We start from the raw sequence: 26,140 nt of genomic DNA on the forward strand, positions 1-26,140 counted from the left end.
CTCTGTCCGACCCCCTCCACCTCGAACACACTCTTGACATACTCTTCCTTCAGTATTACCTCTACCCCATTTCTCCTCCCAACCGCATCATGGTATAAGAGTTTGAACCCATCTCTGACGCTCCTGGCATTAATCTCCTTCCACCTGATCTCTTGCACACACGGTATATCTACCTTCCTTCTCTCCATCATATCAGCCATTGCACATTGTGTCTTGGGAGAGAGATCCCTCCTCTGTTGCTCTCCCTGAGGTTTCTTCCTATTTTTTTTCCTCCCTGTTGTTTTACGGAGTTGTTTCTTATCCAATGTGAGAGTCTAAGGATAAGATGATGTGTTGCTGTAAAGCCCCCTGAGGCTAATTTGTAATACTGGGCAATACAAATAAATAAAATTGCCTTGACTCTCTCCCTTTACCAGTCATAGTGCCAACATTCAAAGTTCTGACTCTAACCTCCACACTCTTACCCTTCCTCTTCCCCTGTTGCCTATATACATGCCTTTACCCCTCTCTTTCTCCTTCGCCCAACAGTAGCATAGTTTTCACTGGCACCCTGCTGGCCAACAGTACTGGTGGCTGCAGTATGAAAATCTGATTTATGATCCACATATCTGAAAAGGTTTTATGCTGACACAACCCTTCCCATTATCGGGCTTGGGACCGGCACTAAGAATGCACTAGCTTGTGAATGCCCACAGGCTTTGGATGACTAGTGAACTGAATGGTTTGGAGTTTTTACTTGAACCATTCCATCCCTAATTCTGAGGCTGCTGAGATGAACTGCTACTGAAAGTTCAGGCAGTACTATTCAATGAACGCTCTGATTAAGGAAAAAAAAAGTACCATAAAGTTATTAAAAAAAAGTGCCTTGTGACATGGTGTAAAAAAAAATTACCTCTATCCTATTACACAACTGTAAAAGAACTGTATCCAAGAACTATATCAGCAGTACCAGAATTGGAAAAGCCATAGGATGAACAGCAAAGTATTTTCAAATCTATGGAAACAATCAAATGTATGTTTTTACTTTGTTCTGACAAGTTAATCCAAAGACATTTAATATTTCTAACAAGCTTCTAGGTAGCAAAATTGGTATCTTAAGCAAAGAAGCTTCACCAAAGCTAATCCCTCAATCTACCAGTATTCAAGGATATTGGAAGGTATGATAGAGCCAGATGCTGCTAAGGATAATGAGAAAATTCAATTATTTTAGTATAGTAAAATGGTCCATCGATGGCATATCAGGTTAAAACATGATAAATTGCCTTTTGGATAGCTTTTGGCTGCTTGTGGGACACTCGCTATTTAAAGAGTGCTATCATGGTGGTGTTACCATTCCCCACCTCCTAAATATGGCTTTCTTCTCTTGCTTGTTTAAAGAATTAAGCGAAATTGCTTCTGTCACTAGAACAGGACCTCCATGTTGCACTGTCCACAATACTACCTTACATTAAATAAGAGACTTTGTCCTGAAAAACAGGCACAACTGCTCATCAATTTGCCCAATCTATGTCCTGCTCTGTTTTGTGTTGAGCCTTTTGGTAATGTACAGTGCTGTTGTGTTTAATGCTCTATTGCCCATAGGGTTGGACCCTCATTACTACATGTTAGAACTTCAAAGACTCTTAATCTGCTGCCTTACAGTGTTGATTAACATTATGATAATAACATGCCCGAATGTACAGACTCTCAACTCTCTAATAGCTTGTTAAGGTTATGAAGTTAATGATGCCACCTGTGAAACAGGCCACTAGATTCATGACAGCGTAGTGATGTCCTCTGTGGTCACCATTGATGAGTTAGTACACTGGTTCACGTCTTGCTTTTACATACTTGGCAATTAGTCTGAGTTAGTCTGTAATTGTCATGTCAGTTTATTTATTAAGCATATTTAAAAAACAACAATGTTGGGGCATCCGGGTAGCGTAGTGGTCTATTCCGTTGCCTACCAACACGGGGATCGCCGGTTCGAATCCCCATGTTACCTCCAGCTTAGTCGGGTGTCCCTACAGACACAATTGGCTGCGTCTGCGGGTGGGAAGCCGGATGTGGGTGTGTGTCCTGGTTGTTGCACTAGCGCCTCCTCTGGTCAGTCGGGGCTCCTGCTCGGGGGGAAGGGGGAACTGGGGGGAATAGTGTGATCCTCCCACGCGCTACGTCCCCCTGGCGAAACCCCTCACTGTCAGGTGAAAAGAAGTGGCTGGCAACTCCACATGTATCGGAGGAGGCATGTGGTAGTCTGCAGCTCTCCCTGGCTCGGCAGAGGGAGTGGAGCAGTGACCGGGACGGCTCGGAAGAGTGGGGTAATTGGCCAAGTACAATTGCAGAGAAAAGGTGTGTGTGTGTGTGTTGGGGGGGATCCCAAAAAAAAAAAAAAAAAAAAAAAAACACAAAAAAAACCCCCACCAAAAAACAATGTTTGACCATGGTGCTGTACAATATCAAAAACGCTGATGCAAAAGCTCAAAAGCACAAAGAAGACTAAGTGCCTGCAGTACAGATCTAAAATGTAGCCGTGAGGAGACATACACCAGCTCACAAACACACACACACAAGCTCATCATTAAGAGTCCAATGCTAAAGAGCAGAAATTGGTTTTAGATCGTATTTGAATATGTCAGCGCTTGGGGCAGTCTTGATGCCGTAAGTGAAGTTATTCCACAATCTGGGAGCTGCAATCGCTAAGGCATTATTTAGTTTTACTTATTTTATATTTTTCTACAGTCATCTGTTGTAATGCTACCTCTTTGACATGTTCTGGAAACGTGTTAAAAGTTTAAAACATGTTTTGGATAAAATTCTCCAAATAAATTCCTAAATATTCCAAGATGCTATGTATTATTTGTGTGTGTGTGTGTTATAATAAGGCTATTGTAAAGTTGTTAAGTGTAACCAAGCACTTGGACATGACAGTTTTGAGAGATTAACAATCTGTCAGCACTGTCATTTTCAAGTGTGTCCCTTGCATTGAAAACTGCAAGGTGAGGCTAGAACTATGAAGAGAGATGCCCTGTTCAACACATCAACCTGTGAACCTCTTCTAGAAGCTCTTCGCTGTGTAAGACCAGCCCCCTACCTTAAGTATCTCCCCATCCGCATACAGCACATAGATGGTTACTTCAATGTTCTTCTGAACACTCTTGCCTCCTCTCTCAAAGTCCCCTCGCTCAAGGGTCAGGTACAAGTCGTTACGGATGTCACCTTGCAAGGGAGAAAACATATAAAGTCAGATAGTCTTGGCAAAAGGTCACCTAATAAGTGCAAACACAGAGACAGTAAACCTTAGCATGGACAATGTGTTTCATGTCAATTAAAGGACAGTGAATGTTTACACCAAGTTGCCAATTCATTAGGTACATCAATCTAGTAGTGTGTTGCGCCTCCTTTGGCCTTCTGCACAGCATGAATTCATCTGGGCATGGACTCTACAAGATGCTGAATGTGGTTTGCAGGAATGTTGTACCACGCAGAAATTATTGTATTGTACAGTTTCTGCAGAACTTAAACTTGGTCAACATCGGTGTTAAGATCAGTGGCACCCCCAGAAATTTTTCATAGGGCCTGCCACATGGGGCCACTGAAAATCTTGGGGTGGCACACCAAAACCAAAAGCCATAACTGAATTTCAATAAGTATATTATGTTGTTGTAGCATATAATTGTAATGTAGGCAAAAATCACAGTGTGGGTGGGCACAGGGAAAATCAGGTGGGCCTAGCCCATCCAAGACCAATCATACTTAAGAAAGGGTGTTGCTGAGAACTGAATTCCTCATCAGGCACGGTCTTTATTACCACAAGATACATTCCAAACAACCAGATAAAGTGACAGATACATAAATTGACAAGTTTTTGAGATGAGTGCACCGCTCTGACAAGTGGCTAAAAGATGGAGGGGTCTGTCCGACTTATTTTTGACATGAAGCTCATTTTTACATTGGGAATGGATAAAACAGCATAGCATTATGAGCTGCTTCTGTTCGATTTCAAACCCTCTGCTTGACAGACCCTGGATTAGCTCAGTCTGATGGATTTTGCACTAGACTTGCAAACTATGCAACTATGCAAATGTGTACAGCATCAGGGGTATATGGGCATGTGCTGATGTGTGTGATTTTTGTATACCGATGTCAACACAATCTCCATTCAGACTAGAACAACCACATCCCTCTGCAACTGTATTCTGATGGTTTAGTTTTGGGAGCAGACTGCCGGGTGTAGCACAAATACAGTTGAACTAGCCTTGTTTACATGAGCCAGTTTTGAAATCAATCCAGTTGAATATTTCCCCAAAAGCATTTACATGAGTGTCAAATAAAATGATCGCATAAGGTGTCCTGTTTACATGCTCCACCATAGGTAACCAGCAAGAAGGGTTCTGACATGCACAGTACACTAGAAACTAGTGAATGTCACCTCAGGTGAGCGAGCATGCACAGAAAGAGTATATCCTGAAAGTAAGTAATTACATGACACATTTTCAGTAGTTGGCCCCTGATGTGTGGTGTCAACGCCAACATTTCCTCTTTATTAGGGCCTGTTCTCTGGCATGGCTAGCAGTGTGTGAACACAGTTTAGTAGGAAGGTTATAGGATTTTAACAGAAGGCTGCAATTGTCACAGTTGGTTTACTTGAGATGACTGCATCAGTATTCTGAGTGCTGTCCTGGACAGGTAGGGCTCTGCTTCACACACACCACATGCGTTTCATAAAATCAGAGTTTTACTCTCAAAACTACATGATCGTGTCCAGGTGGCGTGGCGGTCTATTCCATTGCCTACCAACATGGGGATCAGCGATTCGAATCCCCGTGTTGTCTCCGGCTTGGTCAGACATCCCTACAGACACAATTGGCCATGTCTGCGGGTGGGAAGCCGGGTGTGGGTATGTGTCCTGGTCGCTGCACTAGCGCTCCTCTGGTTGGTCAGGGCGCCTGTTTGGAGGGGAGGGGGAATAGCGTGATCCTCCCACATGCCACGTCCCCCTGGTAAAACTCCTCACTGTCAGGTGAAAAGACACGGCTGGTGACTCCACATGCATCGGAGGAGGCATGTGGTAGTCTGCAGCCCTCCCCGGATTGGCAGAGGGGGTGCAGCAGTGACCGGGACTGCTCAGAAAATAGGGTAATTGGCCGGAAGCATTGGGGAGAAAAAGGGGGAAAAATACAAAAACTATATGATCATTAAAAAAAAAAAAACAGACAAAAAAAAAACGATTGTTTCACTACTTAATCTTGTAGAAATGTATAAGCACCTCCAAATAATGTTTCTTTTTCGTTTTATAGAAAATATTTGAACTGAGACTTTTTTGCACAATCCCCGTGATATGTCAACTGATATCTTTTACCTGGCGGCACATAAGCTTTTTAAGTGTGTGTATCATTACAAGCTGATTGGATGTTATAACTCGACTGCGTTGTCTCAATTTGATTAGAGAAAATGTGCACAGGACTGAGCTCAATACTCACTCCTGTAAGCATCCATCAGTGTCTAATAGTCCGACAGCCCGGTGTAAAGTATTGTATAGTAAATGGCAGTGGCTTGTGATGGAGTGAAACTCTGATACACAGTAAACGGTTGTCTTTGCAGGGCCAATAACACATTTTTGTACCCTATATTTTACCATGGGAGGTTTTGCTGAGCACACGGGTTCCTTCGGAGCAATATTCTTATTTATATTCAGACAGTCACAGACACACCAGGCAAGTGCTCATCACACTTGTAGTGAGTGGGTTGCTGCACTTCTGTCTGCAAAGTTAGTGGCCACAGTAAGTGCAGCAGTTGAGGGGTTGAGTGCCTTGCTCCAGAGCAGCGTGTTCCCCTCACAACAAGGGTAAAGAGTCGGGTTATCGATGAGAACACAGCACTGAAGAAAAAACTTCATAATGTGGATGATAGGATTAAAAAGAAACAGAAAAAAAGGCATCTTCATTTAGCAGGAAATATGATTTATGTGTAGTGGGTCTGCAGGTTACTCTTCATCTGTCTTTAAAGAGAGACAGATGCACATGTACACAAACATTAACGCACACACAATCCATAGTATTTTTGTCACTGTACACTAGGCCCCCCTCCCCTCCTCTCCGCCAACATACACACACACACACACACACACACACACACACACACACACACGGTGGCCTCCCCAAACAGTTATTAAGAGAGTGTTTAACTCCCATCTTGGTACGTTAAGGTTGACAACTCATCTGTAGGGGCATACTGCAGAAATGATAAATATCTCCACACATGGTCACACTGGTCATAAATCTTTTGTGACACAGGTAGAACACAGCTTTAAATTTGTGTGTGGGGGGGAGAGAAAGGGGAGAAGAGAGAAAGCTATATTAAACTGATTGTGTGTCGACTCACTGTACGACACGAATGGGCACTCATACATCTATGAGTTTGTATGAGGAAAAGTGTGCCTCTTTGTGTTTGGACAGTTTGTGTCCATTATTAGTCCATAAGACCTGAAACGACCATGTTTGTGTGACTAGTTAGGGCTGATATTAACTGCAGTGACATTCGTGACCTGTATTGCATGTCTGTAAACTCAAACCCATGACACCGCTGTCACATCATGGAAATGATGCAAGACCTCCATTTTTATCGTGTGTGTGTGTGTGTGTGTGTGTGTGTGTGTGTGTGTGTGTGTGTGTGTGTGTGTGTGTGTGTGTGTGTCTATCTGCAGCTAATCTCGCAAACTGCTGGACCTGTCAACCTAAAACGTTTTGTGCACAGTTATGATCAAGAACCTCTCGTGGTTACGGTGATTAAAAACCTTGTTCTCGCTATCATCGCTCCCTCTCTTCATTCACTCCCTAGCTCGCTCGAACAATGCTGCTCTGTCACTGCACATGCACTGTTGATTATTGGGGGGGGGGGGGGTCTGAAGTAAATTCCATAGACTCAATGTTAAAATTCCGTTAAAAAGTACAATTTCAAGAGCAGGATTAACCACAGCCACAGCTGGAAATCATCTCAGCAGCTACAATAAAACATTTTCCATGGCTGAGCTAAGTTTTAGGACAAGCCCACTGAGGCAAATTGGTAATTTGTGATAATGGGCTATACAAATAAAATGGACTTTTCTTACTCTCATTTTATTGCTTTAGAATGAATGAAAGTCATTCGCCTTTGTTCATTTTCTATCATGAAAACCGCAACGGTTAAATACATCTTTCCAGTCTTTAAAAAGGGCCCCTTCTCCTGGTAGGTGAAAAAAGGGATGGTTTGTTGCCAAGTCTGGGCTCCAGAGAAGGGTTGATACGCCTGGTGGAGATCTGCATTCTACTGAGTGCACTCTTCTCTGGATTTTATTGGCCATAGGGTAAAATAAAATACCTGGCCAGCCTGTAAAGGACAACATAGTACAAGAGAAGAAAAAATAAAATCCAACCATACATTAGCTGAACCACTTATCCCGCTCTCAGGGTCGCTGGAGCCTATTCCAGAAGTCATTGGGCGGCAGGCGGGGAGACACCCTGGACAGGCCGCCAGGCCATCATAGGGCTGGCTGGCTGGCACACACACACACACACACACACACACACACACACACACACACACACACACAAACACACACACACACACACACACACACACACACCCCCCCAGGGACAATTTAGTACATTCAATTCACCTGACTTACGTGTCTTTGGACTGTGGGAGGAAACCGGAGCCCCCAGAGGAAACCCACGCAGACACGGGGAGAACATGCAAACTGAACACAGAGGACAACCTGGGATGACCCACCAAGGTTGGACTACCCAGGGCTCAAACCCAGAACCTTTTTGCTGTGAGGCGACCGCGCTAACCACTGTGCCACCGTGCCGCCCCGAAAAAATAAAATTATATTTTATAATGTTTTTCTGTGACAGTTTTTATAAGTGGAAGAGCTATTTTTATAATTCATGACTAATCTACTACATACTCTTGTATTCACATTTAATGAACTTATAAACCCACATTTGGTCAGTCAGAGTGTCTGTATGAGTTCTTACTGGCTATGCAGTTAACACATAGTAAGACAATGACAATTTTTAAATTGAGCCCAGTTCAAATAAAACCGAATAGCGAGAAACAAATGGCTGTTTGGGTGTTTAGGTAGTTTAAAACGCTGTGCATTGATTGTGTACCCCTTGAAGATGGTGAGAGCTTCAGTGAAGACTGTCAAGGGGTTAAGGAGAGGAACTGGTCTTTGATGAGGCATACACAACCACATACACCCAATCACCAGTTTATTATGTCCCCCCTACCTTAATATAAATGATACAGTACAACATGTAATGTAATATTTCATGCTATTGCGGTATACAGTATAAATCAGGGAGACCAGCATTTTCAAAAAAAATATTTTTCCTCCTTTTTCTCCCCAATTGTGCTTGACCAATTACCCAATTTTCTGAGCAGTCATAGTAGCTGCTCCACCCCCTCTGCCGATCCAGGGAGGGCTGCAGACTACCACATGCCTCCAATACATGTGGAGTCACTAGGGCTGTCACTTTAAGAAAAAAACATATTCAATATTCGTGGCAGAATTGTACCCATATTCGAATTTGGATTCGAATTTCCACGTAAAAAACAGTCTTTAAAATGGCAAGACTAAAAATAACCCGTAATTTATTGCCCAGTAATTATTTTGATCATGCGTTTTACCATTTGTATCCACAAGAGGGGACAAGCAGACAGACAACATATTTCGGTCGAAATAATTAGTGAAGTTTAATGCAAATTATGAAGTCAAATGTTGCCATATTTTCAAAAACAATTACCACAGAGTATGCTTCTCAAAAAAGTAATAATAATGTCAATAATCCTCACGGCAATTGGGCTGCATTCAGCGCTGCCATGGCAATGTAACGTAGGCTACTAACAGAACGTGGCCTATAAGTAGCCTAGGCAAGCCCACCAAACTAAATAACTAAAATAAATAATAATAGTAATAATAAAATAAAAAATAGTGGGTTATGTGGCCTTTGTAAATACGATTATACATAGCCTACACATAGGCCTAACTGGACTGGGAGGCTACAAATTATTCGCCAGGAATATCAACTGGTTAACGTGTTGAGTGTCAAGAGCGGAGCGCTTTTTGTTAACAATATTCCCAGCTGTGGAAGAGACTCGCTCAGAACGCACTGATGTCCCGGGAACACTCAGCTACTTTCTTGCAAGCTGCGCCAGGTGGGGATATTTTGCGCTACCCAGCGTCTTCCACCATAGAAGAGGATTGCTGTCTGCTGGCATCGTTGTCTCTCTTCGGCAGGACCACATCTCTTGGTGCAGTACATTGTCTTGGTCGTCTCTCGTCTCGCCCCTTCCCTTGTATGTTTCTCCAAACAGATCGCCCATTGCCGTCAGGGCCGTTTTTCGTGCGTGAGTGTCTGAGCTTAACGAATGCTCATCTGTCCCACTTTCAAATCTCACGGCCATTTCTTCTTTAATGTTTGCGTGCACTTGGTCCTTCTGTTCCTCTGATAAATGCATTAAACTATGAAAGCGGGAATCCAGGTATGCTGCTTTATTCAATAACATGAATGTTGCTTCGTTATTTTTGTCATAACACTTCCTCAAATCTGTGTCAATCTTTGCGGTCATTTCCCTCAAGCTGGGCATTGTATTAGGAATGGGTGAGCCAATTTGACACAGTAGTACATGCTGTAAAGGCAATACAGCAGAAGCTGTGGGATATTTGTTAGTTGACAAAGCCTCAGTCGCAATCTTGAACGGTCTAAGTATTTCACGCATCTGTTCAACCATGGACCATTCAGTTGTGGTTAGTTCGAGATTTGACCATTTTTTCTCAAATATTACAGCTGCAACAGCTGCCTGTTGTTCCGATGCCCTGCAGATCATTTCATATGGACTATTCCATCGCGTGATGCAATCGTTAATTAATTTATCAGTTTTCAAGCCCAGCAAATGCTGCTTATCCTCCAATAGGTAGCTGTCGGTAGGTGACCTGCCGAAATGTGCGGCTGCTTTCTTTAGCCTGCTAAGTGTCGTGTCTATGGCTCTGACGTCTAGCCCTTTACGTACAGCTAGATTGATTGTATGTGCCATGCAAAGTATGTTAACGGTATCAAGGTACCTCTCCACAGCATTCACATAGTGCATTGTCTGTTGTGACTGCGATCACCGATTCACGGGGAATGTGAAAATCCCTCAGTGTGCCAGAAATGCACTCCGCAACATTTTCTGACATTTGTGGCTACTTCTCAAGTCTTTCGTTTGTAGGACAAAATCGTTCAGTTCCCATGCCTCCCACATTATGTGTGCTGTAACTGTAACATAAGAGTCTGTGGCTATAGATGTCCACCCATCTGTAGTGAGTGCAATTTCCTTATCGCTTAGTATCTGGCGTACATTTCCACGAGTAGTATCGTAGAGTTTCACAATGTTTTTAGTTATTGTGGTTCTGCTCGGGATAGTGTAACGTGGCTCAGTTTCACGGAGAAAATCTTTAAAGCCTCCACCTTCCACGATGCTTATTGGCCGCATGTCTTTACATACGAATTTGGTGAGTTGTGAAGTGATCGCCTCTTTTCGTGTAGAGGACAGAGCAGCCGAAGGTGAGAAAACGTTGTCAGCCTGGGTTGTTTAGCAGCAGCAGATGCACCAGCAGGGTCCTGCAGTTTTGTATTCGGCCGGATGATGGAACTGCATGTGAGACCGTAGCTTGGTGGTGGAACTATGGTATGCTAGTTCACGCTCACATAGTTTGCATATTACCTTGTCCTTGTTTTCAGTCTTTCCATCTACAGTCCAAAAACCAAAGTGTTTCCAAATCGCACTCCTAAGATTCTCTGGAGTGACGATCTTTCTGGTATGCTGATCATCGGGCTCGTTGTCGGCAGCACCAAATTCCTCCATTTTCTCGTTTCTGGCTGCAGCCTAGGCCTACGTTTCCGCTCCATGGACTTATGGGTAATGGATTTATGGGTAATTAGAGCTGGAATTCTTGCCGTAGCCTACTTTCGGCATTTTTGACATTGTTTACTTAATAATTTTAAAGTACAATTAATGTATTTATTTATTTATTTATTTCGAATTTCCCCATTTACGTTCGAATCTCGTGTTTTTATGCAAATTCGAAATTAAATTCGATATTCGAATATAATGTGACAGCAGTAGGAGTCACCAGCCACTTATTTTCACCTGACTGTGAGGAGTTTCGCCAGGGGGACGTAACACATGGGAGGATCACGCTATTCCCCCTGGTTCCCCCCACCCCTTGAACAGGGCGGCCTGACTGACCAGAGGAAGAGCTAGTGCAGCGACCAGGACACTTACCCACGTCCGGCTTCCCACCTGCAGACACAGCTAATTGTGTCTGTAGGGATGCCCGACCAAGCCGGAGGTAACGTGGGGATTCGAACCAGCAATCCCTGTGTTGATAGAAAATGGAACAGACTGGTATGCTACCCAGACGCCCCCGGGAGACTAGCATTTCTAGCATTAGTGATTGTTGAATTGAGCGTTGGAATGGGCAAAACGAGTGAGTTTGATAGTTGTCGTGCTGGCTCTAGCATCTCCCAAACAGCTGTCTTCCAACTATTTCAAGGGTTTACTGAGAATGGTGCAACAAGTAAAAGAATAACATTGACTGGTAATGCTGTGGACAGACACAGCTTATGGATCAGAGAGCTCAAAGGAGAATGGCAAGAATTATGCACGTGAATGGATGGGCCACAACCAGGTAAATCACATTCAGATTCAACACTGGTGTGCAGATTGTCATCTCAGAATGCACCATCTTAGCAAAACTGGACCATTGAGGGATGGAAAAAATTGCCTTGTCAAACGAATCCTGGTTAATTTTGCATCATGCTGATGGAAGTACCAAAATTTACCCAATTACCCAATTTACCCTTGGGGATGAATAAAGTATTCTGATTTGACACAAGCAACAAGTCCATGGAGCCATCCTGTTTGGAGTCAACAGTACATGCTGGTGTTTGCAATGTGATTGTGTGGGGGATGTTTTCCTGGCCCACATGAGGGCCCCGATACCCACTGAACAATGTATGAACAACGCAACATATCTTAATCAATGGTGCTGCCAAGGGGTGGTCGGGGGGGGGGGCACAGCCACCCTGATGCAATCCCTGTCCCCCATCCCCCACCCCGTGAGGTGCATATGCATAATTTGCTTCTGGAAAAGGTTTACTCGAGCACATCCTCAGCATCTGCCCAACAGCCCTGGGGGAGGGCGGTTACTGCTGAGGACAGTTGTAGAAGCCATCTCCAAAGTTGTGGCCAAAAAACAAGCAATCCTGCGGACAGAGGAACATCGCCTTTGTCTGGTCTGGTGAGCAGCCTCAGTCACAGCGCAGATCAGCAGTCAGTCTCCTCACCACTGCGTCAGACTGGGAGCTGCAAGTCGACCTGGGGGGGGGGGGTGGCAGCTCAGGTTCCCGGACCACGTTATGACAACTTTGTTGAGACCAGACATAGCGCTATCATCAGCCTCTTCAAAACAGGTGCTCCTTATAGAGCTGACAGTTCCCTGGGAGGACCGGATGGAAGAGGCAAATGAGCGGAAGCGGTCCAAGTACCAAGAGCTGGTGGATCAGTGCTGGAGGAGAGGCTGGAAGATGCGTTGTGAGCCCATTGAAGTGGGGCGTAGAGTCTTTGCTGGTCACTCACTGTGCAAGGTCTACACTCTACTTGGCATCACTGGGGCTGTGAAAAGGAAAGCCATCAAGTCTTCCATGGAGGCTGCAGAGAGGGCCTCCAGATGGCTTTGGATCAGAGGAGTGATATGTGGGCCAATGCTGCTGGGACACAAGCCTGATCAATCAATCAATCAATCAATCAATCAATCAATCGATCAATCAATCGATCAATCAATCGATCAATCAATCAAGTTGCATTTTATATAGTGCTTCTCTAGCTGCAACAGCCACTCAAAGTGCTAATGCTAATGCAAACTCACTCTCTATACCCTGGCTGGTTTGCCTAAGAGAGGGTGTATGATGTTGAAAGACCGTAACACCTGAGGACCTCAGGAAACATCACTGATGATGTGTCCCAGTGGATGTATCTTCGAATGTACCACTAGGATGTATCTTCGATTCAAGTTGCATGAGTCTTGCTCTGACGTTTCCTGGTTGTACATGTTTTAATTAAATGCCTGCGCTCATCTGGTGGGAGGGGCTTAGCGGCGTGATACGAGGCAGCAGAGAGAGAGGCGTAAGGTTTTGCATTCATTGGAATGTTCATGTTGCCTACTGCAGCTTTAAAGAGGGACAGAGAGACTGACCGGCAAAGGGACAGACAGAAAAACAGACATTTCAAAGTGTTTCATTTAAAAAAAACAAAAATCAAAAACGGGTTTTTGAGGTTTTGTGTATATCCTGCTGTCAGCATTCATCATTAATATACACAGACACACACTCTCACACACATATGTGCACATGTACAGCACATGTGCATTTACATACGCAGTTTGAGTTGATGCAGGGTGTCAGAGAGAGTACAGAAAAGTATTTCTGTGTCTGTCTTTAAATGTAAGGGTGTTGAGCTGACAAAAGGATGAGTTTTACAGACAATTAGATAGAAACAAGTATCAATTCAAGTGTATATGTGCAAGTGCACGTGCATGTAAGCACATATCCATGTATTATTTCATGCTTGTATGTGACCAGTGTAAGTGGTTTCATTTCCATATTGTAATATCTGCAAACTGAAAAATCTGACTCATACTGTGAAAAATGTTTGCCAGTTTGAACTGCAGCCCCAATGGGGAATGAATTTGAAGAAATCCATTCTCATATTGACCTTGATTTCAAAATGCTAGCATTTCTAAATCATGTACTCAATTGGAGCATCTTTGAAAAAAAGCAAACAAACATCAAATTATTGCTTTTTTTTTCTTCCGGGAGAACATGCCTGTTCAGTGACACATTCCCCTGCAGTTTGTTTTTTTAATGGTGTACAAATTCACAAAAGCATGTCAACAATTTAAATCTATAGAGGATACAGATAAACACTGCAACCACACTAGAAAAGGACTTTAGGTCTAGGTAGCACCTTAATTTTCAAATTCATCAATTGTGTTTGGAGATAAAAATGCAACTGTCCATGATGCAGCGTATTCATTCAGATAACATAGCATAAGGGACAATATGTGACAACAGTGAAGCGCTTGCCGGTGTGTGTGCGCAGCGTCTCACCTGGCATGATGACATCTGGGAAGCCCAACTTGCGTGTGATGGCCACCGCTCTGCTGAAGATGAGTGGGTTCTCTCTACGAACCTGCTCCATGTCTCCCCTCAGCAACTGGAGGGAGATTATCAGACCTGGGAGGGACAGGGGCGAAGGAATGGGGAGAGTGATATATATATATATATAGAGAGAGAGGGTGAGAGAGGTAGGAGTTGGTTGCTCAGGTGATTCAAAGACAGAAAATTTGAGAGGCCAGCAACTGCTCCCACCCTGAGACTGGTACACGAGGCCATACCCCACATTAAACAAGTAGAGTGGGAAAGTTTAACACCGTGTATGTATGTATGTATGTATGTATGTATGTATGTATGTATGTATGTATGTATGTATGTGTATATACACTCACTGGCCACTTTATTAGGTACACCTTGCTAGTACCGGGTTGGACCCCCTTTTGCCTTCAGAACTGCCTTAATCCTTCGTGGCATAGATTCAACAAGGTACTGGAAACATTCCTAAGAGAGTTTGGTCCATATTGACATGATAGCATCACGCAGTTGCTGCAGATTTGTCGGCTGCACATCCATGATGCGAATCTCCTGGTCCACCACATCCCAAAGGTGCTCTATTGGATTGAGATCTGGTGACTGTGGAGGCCATTTGACTACAGTGAACTCATTGCCATGTTCAAGAAACCAGTCTGAGATGATTCGAGCTTTATGACATGGCGCGTTATCCTGCTGGAAGTAGCCATCAGAAGATGGGAACACTGTGGTCATAAAGGGATGGACATGGTCAGCAACAATACTCAGGTAGGCTGTGGCGTTGACACGATGCTCAATTGGTACTAAGGGGCCCAAAGTGTGCCAAGAAAATATCCCCCACACCATTACACCACCACCACCAGCCTGAACTGTTGATACAAGGCAGGATGGATCCATGCTTTCATGTTGTTGACGCCAAATTCTGACCCTACCATCCGAATGTTGCAGCAGAAATCGAGACTCATCAGATCAGGCAACGTTTTTCCAATCTTCTATTGTCCATTTTTGGTGAGCCTGTGCGAACTGTAGCCTCAGTTTCCTGTTCTTAGCTGACGGGAGTGGCCCCCGGTGTGTGTCTTCTGCTGCTGTAGCCCATCTGCCTCAAGGTTCGACGTGTTGTGCGTTCAGAGATGCTCTTCTGCATACCTCGGTTGTAATGAGTGGTTATTTGAGTTACTGTTGCCTTTCTATCAGCTCGAACCAGTCTGGCCATTCTCCTCTGACCTCTGGCATCAACAAGGCATTTTCGCCCACAGAACTGCCACTCACTAGATATTTTTTCTTTTTCGGACCTTTCTATGTAAACCCTAGAGATGGCTGTGAGTGAAAATCCCAGTAGATCAGCAGTTTCTGAAATACTCAGACCAGCCTGTCTGGCACCAACAACCATGCCACGTTCAAAGTCACTTAAATCACCTTTCTTCCCCATTCTGATGCTCGGTTTGAACTGCAGCAGATCGTCTTGACCATTTCTACATGCCTAAATGCATTGAGTTGCTGCCATGTGATTGGCTGATTAGAAATTTGCATTAACGAGCAGTTGGACAGGTGTGCCTAATAAAGTGGCCGGTGAGTGTATATATATATATATATATAAAATTTTTTCATCTTATAGATCAGGAATCATGAAACAGGAACACTTTATTTGTCGTGAATCAGGAAAAGAGAGAGGACAGTGAAGTTATTCTGTGTCTTTGTTTATGCAAGTTTGTGAGCAAACTTGCATGTGAATGAGATTCATCTATGTTTTTACATGCATCTATATTCTTTTTTTTTACTTTTTATTTAGGAACTTTTTTTTTACATTATAAGAACAGCAAGTAGGCAAAAAAAAAAAACAGAAAAAAAGAACAAAACGAGGTCATGGGGTGATCAATAAATCAAGGCACATTTGCCTAATTTAAGATAAAATATCACACAGGGTACATAAAATAATTATGAAAGATTATGAAAGCACCTACATCTTCTAGAACAGATGACCTACTCCATACGGCTCCAAAAAGAATCGGGAGAAAAGCGATGAGAAAAATGGTGTGTTTATTTAGCCAATGAGCCGCTCTATATTCTGAGCAAATTTGTGTTTTTGTGTGTGTGTGTGTGTGTGTGTTGGTTTGAATGTGACCATTCCCACTGGCCATCCTTTCTGTATCAGGTACTGAAAATCATATAGCCAGAACAAATGTAAATCGACGTATAGCTATCACACCATCAAAACCTCCTCTTTGGAGAGACAGAGAACACACACAGACACAAATTGAGTGCAAACAAAGCAACCATTTCTCTTTTACTCAATGGAGTATTTTCGTCAGTGACTTGTATTGACTTCATTGGAAGAATCCACACACGACATGACATTTCCCTTTTTTGGGGGGGGGGGCGGGGGGTATTTCTAAAGGTTTAGATAAGTGGCGAAGGGTTCTTTTCTAAGACATTCCCTTCACTCCAATCTGCATGGTGCCCCTGGAGAAGGTAGGACCTCAGTATTTTGTTCAAGAATATACACATGAAAGTTGTTTTTTTTGGGGGGGGGGGTTCCCCCTTTCTCTCCCCAATTGTATTTGGCGAATTACCCCACTCTTCCAGGCCAACCTGGTTGCTGCTCCACCCCCTCTGTCAATCTGGGGAGGGCTGCAGACTACCACATGCCTCCCCCGATACATGCCAGCTGCTTCTTTTCACCTGACAGTGAGGCGTTTTTGCAGGGGGACGTAGCGCATGGGAGGATCGCACTATTTCCCCTCAGTTCCCCCTCCACCCCCTGACCGACCAGAGGAGGCGTTAGTGTAGCGACCAGGACACATACCCACATCCAGCTTCCCACTCGCAGACACGGCCAATTGTGACTGTAGGGATGCCCGACCAAGCCAGAGGCAACACAGGGATTTGAACCGGTGAGCCCCGTGTTGGTATGCAACGGAATAGACTGCTACACTACCCGGATGCCCCACGAGAGTTGTTTTGATTCTAATGCTAAGCAGTGTGACTTGCAGATAAAATGCACGTACACGCCCACTCTCTCTCCATTTCACCGTAGTTAATGCTGCAATGCACAATGGACACACACACACACACACACACACACACACACACACACACGCACACGCACACACACACTGACACAAACTGACTCACGCTAATATACACTCTCTATCGTACCATAGTTGGTGCTGGGAGCAGTGTACTTGGTGCTGGACTTGCGGATAATGTTCTCATGAATCTGGAACCACTCATTCTCATTGTTACACCTGTTGAGAAAGAGGGAAAGAAAAGTTCACAAAAGGGGTGAGAAAAATCAAAATGAGAATGACATTTCCTAGATACATGGCAGGTCTGAGGTAAGCGATGATGAATCACCGCAAAATTACAGTACAGGCACCCATAAATACTGACATTTATGGTGTTTACTCATCAAAGAACTGAACTCTGTTAACAAACTCTAAAGTTGCAATAATATTGTGAAACTGTGCAATAACACCTGTACGTTTGGCATGTGCAAAAAAATACGGTGACTTGGGTTAGTGCAATACACAGACTGTGTAATAGTCTGTGTATAGAGATTACACTTAGCTTTACACTTACGCATACATTATATTGATTGTGCTGCAAATATGTGTTTAATTGTATTTTGACTATTTGTATATATTCTATTTTTTATGTTGTACCACTGGGGAGTTGCACTTAATTTCATTGTACAGCTTTGCAATGACAAATAAAGGCATTCATTCATTCACTCACTCATTCATTCATTCATGGTTTGTACCTGAATAATGCACTAAAGCTAATTGTAAAGCCTTTGTGTAACCTTATTTCAGTATTCAAGCAGATTTTTTTAAAAATCTTTCCTATCTTGATCACATAGTATTTGCAAAAGGTTGTATGGTTAATAATAGCCTGTTTCGAGTGGAAATTGAATCCACAATAGTCTCAAGTCAAACACACAACACAAGACTCCTGCAGTTGAGTTTTTAGAAGTAACAGCCGAAGGGGGTCCCTAATGGAAATCTGGCAATACTGGATATAGAACTCTAATGCAATGGGGTTGATTCAAGTCCCTCAGTGCACATGTGGATGATGAGTTTTTCCATTTACCTTTGGCAAAATGAATGACACTGTATTGGATCCAAATTGCAGCTCCCCCAGTCTCCGGTTTTCCCACCGGAGTCTGGGGGTTCAAACCCTGGTTGGGATGAGTCTCTAGTAAGAGTCCGTGGCTTAGAATCCTAATGCTTTACAAGCCAACTACCTCAGACATGAGTGAGAGTAACATAAATAGAGTCATACCGGCTTGGACATCGCCTGGGTTAACAAGCTCCGCATCAGGTGTTGAGGAACCAGGACAACCTGATGAGAATGGGCTACTGGAACAAGGCGTTCATGGACAAGGGCTGAGAACCTGGAACTGATGGAATGCTACTGTAACAACACACCCCATGAGAGGGGCTATATGAAGTGAATGTGGGAACTGTGGACCAGTAGGAGACCTACTTCCACACTGACTAAGAAGCAGCTGGTGGCTCAGTGCTTGAATATCAATAGACGGAAGCTACTGTCACAACTTGAGATGGAGCAGCTCCAACAGGATGACTATACAATTCAGCACCCTGATGGGCCACCCAGTAGGCAGGAGATAACATGAGGACAGACTCCAACCAGCTGAAATAATCCTACCAGCCATGACAGCTGAATTCATGTAGAGTGGGCATGCTGAAATAAAATGAGCACAGACAAAAGCTCAAAGAGTGAAAATGTAAAACAGAGAAAGAAAAGAATTGTTCAGTTAAGCATGGCAATGATAAAAATGGTGATTCTTCAGAGGAAGAATTGCAGGCTGCAGTAAATACTGTGTGGATAGTGAGTGTGGATGAGAGCTCAGAAGGCTATTGGGCTAAACCCAAGTTGGAGGGACATTTGGTGAAAATGCAGATAGACACTGGATTAAAGGAATCGCTAGTTTCACATAAAAAATTACATGAAATTCATGAGGCACCATCCTCTACGTCTTTCAGACACAGTTTTTAGGACGTACACAGGATATCACGTGCACATGAAAGGGATGCCAAATGTGACTGTTCAGTGCAACGGCCAAACTCCAAGGCTTCCAGTTTATGTTACCAAGGGAACTTATCCTGCTATAATGGGGCGTGTATGGCTAAAGGAAATCTGGTTTGACTGGCAAGTGGTAAGGAGGCTGTCACATGGTTCCACTCACCTGCAGGCGATTTTGGAAAAACACGAGGAGGTTTTCCGTGAGGAATTGGCTGGACTGAAAGACAGCACAGAGACTCTGATCATAGCAGAACAAGAACAGGCACTCAGGACCAGATCGGTTGAAGCAGGGGTCTACCACACCAGACAAGACCCAAGATGCAGACACCCATGAGACAGTCCAGCACTTAGTAGCAGGGTGTAAAATGCTAGCTGGGAAAGCATACACTGAAAGGCATAACCAAGTGGCTGGGATCCTGTGCGGGAACATCTGCACGGAATACAGACTGGAAGTCCCCAAGTCCAAATGGGAGACACCATTAAAGGCGGTTGAGAATGGCAGAGCTAAGGTCCTGTGGGACTTCAAGTTCCAGACTGACAAGCAGGAGCTGACTAACCAACCAGACATTGTGGTGGTCGACAAGGAACAGAAGACAGCAGAAGCGATCAATGTAGCAATTTTGAGTGACAGCAACAGCAGGCAGAAAGAGCATGAGAAGCTAGAGAAATACCAAGGGCTGAGGGAAGAACTAGATCAGATGCGGAAGGTGAAATCCACAGTAGTCCCAGTGGGAATAGGAGCACGAGGGGCTGTCCCCCAAACTGGGAGACTGGCTCCAGCAGATTACAGGAACATCATCTGAGGTCTCTGTCCAGAAGAGCGCGGTCCTAGGTTTTATATATATATTTTTTTTATATATATATATATGTGTGTGTGAATAGTAGATACAAAAACAGCTTTTTGTGATACCAAGATGAATCATGTCAGCGCTGTCAGAATTTTTTCTACCGTTACCGGGAAATAGCAACCAATAAAAATAAAGGGAAAAACAATCAGAAACATTTTAAGGGAAACAAGGAAAAACATAAAACTTAAATAACCTGGTTGCATAAGTGTAAACAACCTTTTATAAATGGGAATGTGGCTGTGTTCAAAATTACCCAATCACATTTAAACTCATGTTAAATAGTAGTTAGCATACACCTGCCATCAATTAAAGTGACTGTGATTAACCCCAAAATAAAGTTCAACTGTTCCTGTAAGAGTTTCCTGACATCTTCTTTGGTTGCATCCAACTGCAAAAGCCATGGTCCACCAAGAGCTCACAAAGCATGAACAGGATCTCTTTGTTGAAAGGTATCGATCAGGAGAGGGGTACAAGAGAATTTTCAAGGCGTTATATATACCATGGAACACAGTGAAGACAATCATCAACAAGTCGAGAAAATGTGGCACAACAGGGACATTACCAAGAACAGGACGTCCCTCAAAAATGGATGAGAAGACAAAGAGAAAACTGGTCAGGGAGGCTGCCGAGAGGCCTAGGGCAACATTAAAGGAGCTGCAGACATTTCTGCCAAGTCCTGGTTGCTCCCTACATGTGACCACAATCTCTTGTAGTATTCTTCATATATGTCTGGGCTATGGGTATGATGGCGAGATGGAAGCCTTTTCACATGGAAAAAAAAAATCCAAGCCCGGCTACATTTTGCAAAAAGATATATCCAGTCTCCTAAAACCACATGGAAAATGTGTTATGGTCTGATGAGACTAAGGTTGAACTTTTTGGCCATAATTCCAACAAGTATGTTTGGCACAAAAACAACACAGCTCCAAAAGAACACCATACCAACAGTGAAGCATGGTGGTGGTAGCATCATGCTTTAGTCAAGGTGGAGGGAATCATTAATAGATCCAAATACCAGTCGATTTTGGTGCAAAAACTTCAGGTGTCTGCTAGAAAGATGAAGAGGAATGTCACCTTTCAGTACAACAACCCAAGGCATACATCCAAATCAACAGAGGAATGGCTTCACCAAAAGCAGATCAATGGTTTGGGATGGCCCAGACCTGAATCTAACTGAAAATCTGTGGGGTGACCTGAAGAGGGCTGTGCGCAGCAGATGCCCTCACAATTTGATGAATCTAGAAAAATGTTTGCATGGAAGAGTGGGAAAATAGTGCCAAGTCAAGATATACCAAGCTGACTGACTCTTACTCAAGCAGACTGAGTGCTGTAATAAAATCAAAACGTGCTTCAACAAAGTATTAGTTTAGGGGTGTGCACACTTATGCAACCAGATTGTTTTAAGTTTTTTTTTTCCCTAAAAGGTTTCAGTTTGTTTTTCACTTGAATTTTATAGGTTGCAATATCACATTAAAGGTGGAAAAAATTCTGACATGATTTATATTGGTTTCATGTTGTTACATCACAGAAACCTGCCATTTTAACAGGGGTGTGTAATTTTTTTTTCTATATCCACTGTAGTTGTTTTTTTCACCCCTCAATTGTGTTATTTTCATCTTTAAAAAAAGATGCAGTGTAAATAGTTGATACTGTTATGATAGTAAACAATGTAGTTAGGTAGGAAGACAGCAGAGGAGGCAACATATTGAAGGGACTCATATTGCCAAAATGCAGTTTTTTTTTTAGATACTTTATTAATCCCCATGGGGAATTTATGCTCTGCATTTGACCCATCCTAGCTGTGTAGCTAGGAGCAGTGGGAAGACACCAGCGCCCGGGGACCAACTCAAGTTCGTCTTGCCATGTCTTGGTCAGGGGCACAGATAGGTATTAACCCTAACATGCATGTCTTTTCGATGGTGGGGGAAACCGTAGCACCCAGAGAAAACCCACCGCGGACACAGGGAGAACATGCAAACTCCACACAGAGGACGACCTGAGAGACAACAGCGGTAACCGCCGGGCCACCAGGCCACCCTTACATTAAGTCATGCTGCGCTAAGTGCACACATGCACATGTGAATGTGTGTGTGTGTGTGTGTGTGTGTGTGTGTTGCCCCTCACGTATAGACTTTGAGGACAAAGTCCTTCTCTTCCTTGAGCTCTGAAATGGTCTGCAGCACGTCGCTCATGGCCAGTACAGCACACCCGTACGGCCTGCGGTACTGCACGTGCGGGGGACCCTTCTTGCTATCATTCAGCAGCATGCGACCTGTGGCAGAGAAGAGAAGAGGCTGAGGATACCAAGTAAAAGTAGCAACTAAAACAACCATCAAACTGCCACAGTTTATGGCATTGGCCATGGGAGCTGTTAAGCAGTGGTTAAGGTGTTTTTTACTCAATGAATAACTTCATCAAAAGCAATTAAAAAAAGCATTTTAAAGACATAAAAGACACATTATTTGATAAGGAGCCTTTGCAAATGTTGGTGTTGATGAGGACAAGGTCTTTGGCCTGCAGGATGGTAGGGTTGGCTCAAAAATCATTGTATTCTATTCTATTCCAATTAGGAAAAATAGACCAAAATATTACTGGAGAATCAACAATAATTTGAAAATGTAAATATCATGGCCATCATGTGGTCTGTGGTATGCGATCTGGGAAGGACTCCATTCACTCAGTATTAATCATGCAGAGCTTGCTCTGGTGTATTCTGCTTCTGAAATTCTCCTTTTAATTAGAGCGGGAGACATTTGTAAAATATACATCACTGTTCATCTGCTCTGCAAATCATATTTTATTCTAGTCTAGTCTTGTCTAGTCTGGTCTGATTTAATCTAGTTTATTCTAGTATTTTTCAGTCAACATTATTCTGGATTTTATATTTGCAGAACAGTAACTACACCCACCAGTCCTGATAACCTGGGCAACGATGTAGAGATCCCTTTTCATGTCTTTGTTGCTCAGGTCCTGCCAAGAGACCAGCAGATAAATACAGAGAAACCCAAACATTATTTGTCTTCATATGACTCAATACAATATAGGGAGAGAAAGAGGAGAACAAAAAAAAGAGGTAGAGATGGTAGGAGAGAAACATCAGGATTCACATTCATACCCACAATGTCACAAAGTATTAGATACTGCACCTCAACCTTCTGGACCAAACAGGAATGGGGGAGTATTGACTCTGTCTGTGCAGAGCGCCATGCTCTATAACGTTATGTAAGGTGGGGAGGGAGCTAACAACCCTTCTGATGTTGGTACTGTGCTCCACCTATTCAGTTAGAGAGGAGAACATGACCAGAACAAAAGCTTTGTCCTTAAAGCTGCAATCTCGCTATTTTATATATTTTATAAATTTGAAACGTGATGATGATGTGGTGATTCTGTTGAGCAGACAGTCAGCATTACAGCAGAATTATCTTCCAATATTGTTCAATGTAGGAGACAGACCTGTTGACACTGATCTACTCAGACTATGAACAGGTGAATTTTAAGCAAACTTTTGAAATGTTGCAAAAAAAGAAAAAGTGAATTCTGTGTGTTTAAACTGGTTGGGAGCAAATAAACTAGGCTGCACAAAGTGTAGTTTCGTCAGAAGTTGGTGGAAACAGCCAACCAGTCGTGTGAGTTAAATGTTTACTACGTCAGATCTTATTCGGCAAATTTCTTTCAATCTCCCATTTAGCGCATTAACTCTTTCGGAAAAGGCAAAAACCACTTCAAGCAAGCATAAACCTTTTTTGTAAAATTGAGGACTTTATTCGAATTTTGACATTCCCCCCCCCTTTCTCCCCAGTTGTACTTGGCCAATTATCCCACTCTTCTGAGCCATCCCGGTCGCTGCTCCACCCCCTCTGCTGATCCGGGGAGGGCTGCAGACTACCACATGCCACCTCCGATACATGTGGAGTCGCCAGCCGCTTCCTTTCACCTGATAGTGAGGAGTTTCACCAGGGGGACGTAGCACGTGGGAGGATCACGCTATTCCCCCCAGTTCCCCCTCCCCCCTGAACAGCTACCCCGATCGACCAGAGGAGGCGCTAGTGCAGCGACCAGGACACATACCCACATCCGGCTTCCCACCCACAGACACGGCAAATTGTGTCTGTAGGGATGCCTGACCAAGCCGGAGGTAACGTAGGTATTCGAACTGGTAATCCCCGTGTTGCAATGGAGTAGACCACCATACCACCCGGACGCCCCCCCCCCCCATCAACCTTTTCTAATGTGATATTTCCAAGATCTGCATAAAAATACGCTGCTGGAAACACAGCATGTGTTGTTCGTGTGCCGTCAACAGTAAACACTTTGCTTCACTGTAAAAACTCCTGTCTAACAGAAGCGTCGCCACATCGGCCTCACGTTTCAACCATTTGATCTGCTGGACTTATTTACAATGGCTACGTGTCTGCTGCTTCTCCAGTTGGTGCGACCTGATCAAAAACTGTTCGGAGACTGGAGAGAGTCTCCAGTGTCTGAACCAGTCTCCAGTCTCCAGCTGTGCTATGGATGCCAGTTAGTATCATGTAACCTGACTGCATGGTCCAGATGGATAAAATATCTATTAAGCGAGAAAAGTTGTGTTTCAACTTTAAAAGGACCAGTGCATCCTGCTATTTATTATTACCCCTGTTATCGCCTCCAAAGGTGTGTATGTACATGTGTGTCGTATGTGTGGTATATTTGGGTAATATTACATGCTTCACCAATAACTCTGCCTCTGTGATCTGACTACATGCATTTTAAGCATGTGTTGTCACATGTCCCATCATATCAGTTTATAAAACGTGTGTCTGTGGGTATGTTTGTGTGTGCCTGTTCATACAAATGTGCATACAAATATGTGTGTGTGTGTGTCTTTTATAGTTGAGTATGAACAGGCTAATTTGTGAACGTGCATCTGTTTATGTCATACCGTGAAGAGGGCACACAGCCTTTCCACCTTCTCTGGGTTCTTTGGTCCTCCGTTCTTATTCAGCCTCACCATAAACTTCTCGCTGAAAACCATTGGCACAACAACAACGACAACAACACACACACACACTTGCATGTTAAATGCTGCAGAGGCTGGAAAGGATAGAAACAGGAAAAACAAAAATGAAAGTGAGAGAGAGAATTTGGAATGATTAAATTATGGTTCTTTCTTCTCTCACCCTTCAGCGTTCTCTTGTTTTTCACACACACACACACACACACACACACACACACACACACACACACACACACACACACACACACACACACACACACACACACACACACACACACACACACACACACACACACACACACACACACAACCACCATGCTCAGTATGGCAGTAGCTCTCAGCCCCATGCTTCCTCAGTTTCTCGCCTCCATCTTTCAGAATCTATTTTCCACCTGGAGATGTAGTTGTGGGTCACTGTACCGACGAGCACCTGCCCTGTTTAATTACCAAACCTCTGACCTACCTGAGTGTGTGTGTATGTGTATGTGTGTGTGTGTGTGTGTGTGTCGGGGGGGGGGGGGTTAGGAGAAAAGAGAGTTTTGTTAGTAGGATTACAGAAGTATCACATCATTAGAATCACTTAGATGTCGTCTTGGAGAGTTTCCGAGGAAGTAACTCAACCTAACCTGGCCTCAGATTTCTCCTCACATCAATGTCATTCACTGCATCACCGGTTTTTCAAATTCCATTTTATTCTATTCTATTCTATTCTGCATGTGAAAAAAATCATCATGTGAAGATCGTCATGCCATATCACTCATGTACACTGGACTGTATATTACCTTAAGTCAGCCGAGGACCTACAATACATTTAATCACATGGAAATGGGGATACCAACCATTTTTTCCCCTTTTTCTCACCAATTGTACCTGGCCAATTACGCCACTCTTCCGAGCCATCCCGGTCGCTGCTCCACCCCCTCTGCCGATTCGGGGAGGGCTGCAGACTACCACATGCCTCCTCTGATACATGTGGATTCGCCAGCCACTTCTTTTCACCTGACAGTGAGGAGTTTCGCCAGGGGGACGTTACACGTGGGAGG

At 43.7% G+C, this 26,140-nt stretch overlaps 1 protein-coding gene across 1 annotated transcript in view; it reads right to left on the bottom strand.

Moving 5' to 3' along the window:
- LOC130131340 (dedicator of cytokinesis protein 3-like) overlaps positions 1-26,140 on the bottom strand; it is a 287,178-nt gene that overhangs the window by 75,420 nt on the left and 185,618 nt on the right. The window contains exons 10-15 of the mRNA XM_056301001.1: positions 25,023-25,104; positions 23,014-23,074; positions 22,229-22,376; positions 17,367-17,455; positions 14,175-14,300; positions 3,074-3,198 (exon numbers count right to left, since the gene is read on the bottom strand). Of these exons, the coding sequence (XP_056156976.1) occupies positions 3,074-3,198; positions 14,175-14,300; positions 17,367-17,455; positions 22,229-22,376; positions 23,014-23,074; positions 25,023-25,104 (631 nt within the window). The remainder of the gene's footprint in view (positions 1-3,073; positions 3,199-14,174; positions 14,301-17,366; positions 17,456-22,228; positions 22,377-23,013; positions 23,075-25,022; positions 25,105-26,140) is intronic.

The sequence above is a fragment of the Lampris incognitus genome, chromosome 2 (assembly GCF_029633865.1).
Source record: "Lampris incognitus isolate fLamInc1 chromosome 2, fLamInc1.hap2, whole genome shotgun sequence".
NCBI classification, from domain to species: Eukaryota; Metazoa; Chordata; class Actinopteri; order Lampriformes; family Lampridae; genus Lampris; species Lampris incognitus.